Genomic DNA, 6,276 nt, shown 5'->3' with positions numbered 1-6,276 from the left:
ATGTTTGATTAACTTGCTAGTTAGGGTTCATATCTATTTGTTCTTCACCTTAGGTTGTTCTTAAAGCTAATTCTGGACTGATCACCTAGAACTTAGATCTTAGGTTGCTTAATTGACACGGAAGTGTAATTGAATAACTGGAAAGAACCTGAGTTGAGCAAAGTAACTATTCGCAAAGGAATTTGGTTTAGGAGCTTTAAAGCTGGTTTAAATCTGTAGGATTTACAAAGGAATTTGGGATTCTAGGATTTTAACTTAGATAATTCTCACAACGGAAGTTGGTTAATTATAGTTCTGTGTTTCGAGTTCAAGAACTGTGCTTAAACTGAGCCCTGACTTGTTAAGTTGATTTGCATTCATTGATCTCCTGAAAATCACCCTAGGCCTATCCTTTATCACATCGAATTTACAACTGTTTTCATTACTGTTTTATTTATTTCTTTTGCATTATTATTTGTTTCGCATATTTTGGCTTAGCGTAACTCTATCTTCATAAGGTTTATTGAGTGATCTCTTGTCTCTGTGGTTCGACCCCTAGATACTACAACTGCACATCTGTGCTCTTGCAGAGTAGCTTAGGGATTAAACTTTGAGCATATCAAGTTTTGGCGCCGTTGCCGGGGACTTGATTTCGCCATTAAACCTAGTTTTTGAGTTTCGACTAAGTTTTTCGACTTAGTGTCGAGCGATACCACTTGTGGTGTCGCCTGTCACCTTCCTTTTTATAACCTAGTTTACTTATTTTCGTTTTCTCTCTTTGTTTTTGGTGTTTCAGGTTTATGCATACTCGTGGAACCAGGAGCAACAAGGACATCCCGCTAGTGAATTTGAGCAACGAACAGCTAGCTGAGTTAGAGCGAACGAAGCGGAAAGCAAGAGATCCGGCAATGATGGAAAACGCCAATGGACTTGTTCGTGATGATGATGGAACCTGGAGAAACCGAGAGGGTCATCTGTGCAATGCGAGAGGCCAAAGGATTGATGGAGATGGTAACATCATTCCACCAGCTCCTTTACCAGTGGATGTTGTTGACCAGAATCCACCACCTGCACCGCGTGGGAATGCTGTGATTGTTCCAAATCATAAGGACGTTCCAGAGGATCGGAATGCGAGGGAACCTGCACCTGCAGTTGGACGTGGACGAACACTTGGAGACTACAACAGGCCTGAGCAGTTCTATGCAAATCGTTCTGCGATTCGCGCTCCTGCGTTTCAAAGAAACGATTTTGAGCTGAAGCCTGTGTACTACACTCTTGTGGGTCAGCACCCATTCCATGGCCACTCTCATGAGCACCCTATGGATCACATCGAGAGGTTTGAGAATTTGGTCACCAGCATCAAATACAATGGAGTGTCCAATGATTTCCTCCTCTGCAAGCTGTTTCCTTAGTCTCTTGCTGGAGAAGCAGCTAACTGGTTGAAGCAGTTGGAGCCAGGATCACTCACCACTTGGGAAGAGACCAGGAACGCCTTCCTGCACAACTTCTTCGACGATGCTAGGTCTGAGGAGTTGAGGACTAAGATCTCGACTTTCTCTCAGGACCCTACTGAAGCGTTCAAGGCTTCTTGGGTGCGATTCAAATCGTACCAGCGAGACTGCCCTCACCATGGCTTCAGCGATGTGCAGTTGCTGGGTATCTTTTTCAGAGGTATCGACTGGAGGTATCAGATGGCACTTGATGCAGCAAGCAATGGTAACTTCAACACTCGATACCCAGAAGAAACCGTTGAGCTCATCGAAAATTTGGCATCCAGCAATAGCACCAAGAATGCTGATCTTGAGCGAAAGAAGCAAGCTGGAACATGGATAGATCGCAGATCGCTGAGGTGAAAGCTAAACTCGATTCTGTGCACAGCCTTTTAGTGGGTAAGAAGTCTGTCAGATTCGCACAGGAGGTGGAGAGTTTCGAACCTGAGGATGCAGCTGAGGAAGAGGATGTCAATTTTGTTAGTGGATCAGGATTTCAGGGTCAGAGGTTTGGTAATCAGCAAGGTAACAGAAGCTACAGTGGAAATTACAGTGGAAACAATCAGAGGAATACCTTCAACAGTAATCAGAATTTCTCTGGTTACACGCCTAAGCCTCAGTACCAGAAACCTTTCTCCAACAACAGTTTTTCCAGAAACTACAGCACTCCTTCATCTCAACCTCAAAATCCTGACAATGAGATGAAGTCTATGCTGGAACAGATTCTGGAAGGTCAGCAGAAGCTCACCGTGGACTTTAATGGGAAGATGGATGCTCTCTACCTCGATTTGAATGGAAAAATCGAAGCTCTGAACACCCATGTCAAGCAGCTCGATACACAGGTAGCCCAAACTGCAGGTTCTGTTAAAAGGCAAGAGGGTTTTCTTCCTGGGAAGACTGACACCAATCCAAGGCATCACTGCAGTGCTATCACGTTGAGGAGTGGTAAAAATCTGAGTTCTGAGCCCACGAAGACGCCTCTGCACCTGAAGTCGTGGACTTAGAAGATTCTGAAGAAATTCCTGAGATTGCAGAGCCGGTGACGAGCGACACCACCACTAGCATCGCGCGTCACCAATTGCAGAGCGAAGCTGTTGATGCTCCGAATCCGAAATCTGCAGAGGAGAAAGTTTACAAACCTAAAGTTCCTTACCCAAGGAGCCCTAGGAAGTCCAAGCAAGAGCTTGATGATGCACGATGCAAAGCTCTGATGGAAAAGCTTGTGATTGAGATACCCTTGGTTGATGCTGTAAAAATCACTCCTGTCATCAGACGTTATGTGAAACGAATGGTAACCAATAATCTCAGCCATGAACAGGGAATGATGATGATATCTGAGCAAGTCAGTGCAGTGATTCAGAACTGAATTCCAGAGAAGCTATCTGATCCAGGAAGCTTTGTCTTGGATTGCTCTATCTTCACAGAGAGATTCAAGAGATCGCTGTGTGATCTGGGTTCAAGTGTTAACCTCATGCCTTATTCGGTAGCTGTCAATCTCGGCATGACTGATTTCAAGCCAACAAGGATCTCCCTCATCCTAGCTGATCGTTCGACAAGGATACCTGAAGGGGTGCTAGAAGATGTTCCAATCAAGGTTGGAGACTGCATGATACCGACCGACTTTGTGGTTTTGGAGTATGGAGAGGAGCCTAAAGATCCTCTTATCCTTGGGAGACCTTTTCTAGCTACAGCAGGTGCTATCATCGATGTCAGGAAAGGCAGGATTGCTCTGAATGTTGGAGATCTGGTGATGAACTTTGACATGGACAAGCTGATGAAGAAGCCCACCATCGATGGTCAGACCTTCTATGTCGACACTCTCACAGAGTTTGCTGAGGAGTTTTTCCATGAGATGCTTCCTACAGACCCACTTGAGAGAGCTTTGACCACGTCTGCATCTGAAGCTGAACACTTGGACGAAATTTCAGCTTCTTACTCAAAGATGTTGGACTCTAGCGAGCATGTGATGCAGCTGGCATCGCAGGTTGAACAGCTTGAGACTCCTGCAAAGGTGAAGCAGTTATCCGACTGGAGTGAGGAGAAAGCACCCAAGATTGAGTTCAAACAACTCCCTGCAGGACAAAGGTACGCATTCCTGGGCTCTAATTCTACCTATCCAGTCATTATAGATTCTTCTTTGAACAATGCTGAGGTTACCTTACTACTGAGCAAGCTGCGCAAGCATCGCAAAGCTTTTGGCTATTCTCTTGATGATATTTCAGGTATCTCACCAGACTTGTGCATGCACCGAATCCACCTGGAGGATGAGTCGAAGTCGTCGATCGAGCACCAGCGCAGGTTGAACCCTAACCTGAAAGACGTCGTCAAAAAGGAGATCATGAAGCTACTGGAAGCTGGAATCATCTATCCAATTTCAGATAGTGCTTGGGTGAGTCCTGTGCACGTGGTTCCTAAGAAAGGAGGGGTTACTGTTGTGAAGAATGACAAGGATGAGTTGATTCCGACGCGCACAGTGACTGGACACAGGATGTGCATCGACACTGTGCATCGACTACAGGAAGCTGAATGCAGCGACCAGAAAAGATCACTTTCCATTGCCCTTTATTGATCAGATGCTGGAGAGACTTGCAAGCCATCCCTACTACTGCTTCCTCGATTGGTACTCAGGATTTTTCCAGATCCCTATCCACCCAGACGATCAGGAGAAGACCACCTTTACATGTCCATACGGCACTTTCGCATATCGCAGGATGCCCTTTGGACTCTGTAATGCTCCTGCGACGTTTCAGAGATGTATGATGTCCATCTTCACTGACATGATTGAGGATTTCATGGAGGTCTTTATGGATGATTTCTCCGTCTACGGATCATCTTTTAAGGACTGTCTGGATAATCTCTGCAAGGTTCTGGCTCGCTGTGAAGAGAAACACTTGGTCCTTAACTGGGAAAAGTGTCACTTTATGGTCAGAGATGGGATTGTGCTTGGGCATAAGGTTTCTGCAGCTGGCATCGAAGTGGATCGCGCGAAGATTGACGTCATGACGAGCTTGCCACCACCTGATTCTGCGAAATCGGTTAGAAGTTTTCTGGGTCATGCAGGTTTCTATCGTCGCTTCATCAAAGATTTCAGCAAGATTGCACGCCCTCTTACTTCTCTGCTCTGCAAAGATGCTAAGTTTGAGTTTACAGATGAGTGCCTTGCTGCGTTCGAACAGATCAAGCATGCCCTGATCAGCGCCCCCATTGTGCAGCCTCCTGACTGGAATTTGGCTTTTGAGGTGATGTGCGATGCTAGTGATTTTGCTGTTGGTGCTGTTCTAGGACAGAAGAAGGATAAAAAGCTTCATGCCATCTACTATGCCAGTCGAACTCTGGATGATGCTCAAAGGAATTATGCTACTACTGAGAAAGAGCTGTTGGCTGTGGTCTTTGCTTTTGAGAAATTTCGGCCATACCTTGTGGGATCGAAAGTGATTGTGCACACAGACCATTCTGCACTCAAATACTTGATGCAGAAGAAGGATGCAAGCCTAGGTTGCTGCGATGGGTGCTACTCCTTCAGGAATTCGATATTGAGGTCAAGGACAAGAAGGGGGTTGAGAATGGTGTGGCCGATCATCTTTCACGCATCAGGGTTGAAGACGATGTACCCATAGACGATTTCCTGCCAGAGGAGAATGTGTATTATGTGGAAACCAAGTCCCATAACAGTTTTGACGAAGAATTGCAGGTTTTTCGAGTTGGAGGAACGTTAGTGACGAGCGACACCACCACTAGTGTCGCGCGTCACCTTACTCAGGCGAACACAGAGACCTCTCAAATTCGAAGCAGGTTTCCTGAGATCAGTTCAGCTGTTGCATCTACCACCCAACGTCCTTGGTATGCAGATATTGCCAACTATCTCGCTGCAGAGGCTGAGCCTGAGAACTTTAACGGCTATGCAAAGAAGAAGTTCCTGAGAGAGCTGCGACGATACCACTGGGATGAGCCATATCTGTACAAGCACTGTTCTGATGGGATTTACAGAAGATGCATTGCAGAGTCAGAGGTTCCAGAAGTGCTGTTTCATTGTCATGGATCCGAATATGCTGGACACTTTGCAACATTCAAAACAGTGTCTAAGGTTCTTCAAGCAGGTTTCTGGTGGCCTACCATGTTTCGCGACGCACATGCATTCATCTCGCAGTGCGATGTTTGTCAGAGGAGAGGAAAGATCAGCAAACAACATGAGATGCCACAGAATTTCATCCTTGAGGTTGAGGTATTCGACAGCTGGGGTATCGATTTCATGGGTCCTTTTCCCTCTTCTTATGGGAACAAGTACATCCTGGTTGCTGTTGATTATGTCTCAAAGTGGGTCGAAGCCATTGCCAGTCCCACCAACGATTCTTCAGTGGTCCTTAAGATGTTCAAGACCATCATCTTTCCTCGCTTTGGAGTACCTCGAATTGTTATAAGTGATGGTGGTTCTCACTTTACTAACAAGATTTTCGAAAAACTCCTAAGGAAGCATGGAGTTCATCATCGAGTTGCCACTCCTTATCACCCTCAGACGAGTGGACAGGTTGAAGTCTCGAATCGTCAGATCAAAGAGATTCTGGAGAAGACAGTGAGTAAAACTCGAAAGGATTGGGCTGCGAAGTTGGACGATGCACTCTGGGCGTACAGGACAGCGTTCAAAACACCTCTAGGCACCACACCCTTCCACCTGCTCTATGGAAAGCCCTGTCACCTTCCAGTAGAGATTGAACACAAGGCAGCCTGGGCGATAAAGCTGATGAATATCGACATCAAGTCTGCTGCAGAGAGGCGACTGATACAGCTGAATGAGTTGGACGAAATCAGG

The 6,276-nt window shown here is 46.0% G+C and overlaps 1 protein-coding gene and 1 non-coding gene across 2 annotated transcripts; one reads left to right on the top strand and one right to left on the bottom strand.

The window, feature by feature from the left end:
• Positions 1–775: 775 nt before the first annotated feature.
• LOC112089656 lies at positions 776–2,835 on the top strand (the record flags this gene model as incomplete). Its single annotated transcript, XM_024160377.1, has 5 exons — positions 776–1,181; positions 1,266–1,328; positions 1,428–1,828; positions 1,885–2,414; positions 2,504–2,835. Coding segments are annotated over 5 exons (1,732 nt in total), but the record flags the coding sequence as incomplete, so codon positions are not given.
• Positions 1,509–1,615, bottom strand: LOC112089657. Its single transcript, XR_002901280.1, has one exon. It is a non-coding gene; the product is annotated as a small nucleolar RNA R71 (small nucleolar RNA).
• Positions 2,836–6,276: the final 3,441 nt, after the last annotated feature.

Source organism: Eutrema salsugineum, unplaced genomic scaffold (genome assembly GCF_000478725.1).
Source record: "Eutrema salsugineum unplaced genomic scaffold, Eutsalg1_0 scaffold_115, whole genome shotgun sequence".
Lineage (NCBI taxonomy): Eukaryota > Viridiplantae > Streptophyta > Magnoliopsida > Brassicales > Brassicaceae > Eutrema > Eutrema salsugineum.
This window is presented reverse-complemented; position numbering and strand designations above follow the sequence as displayed.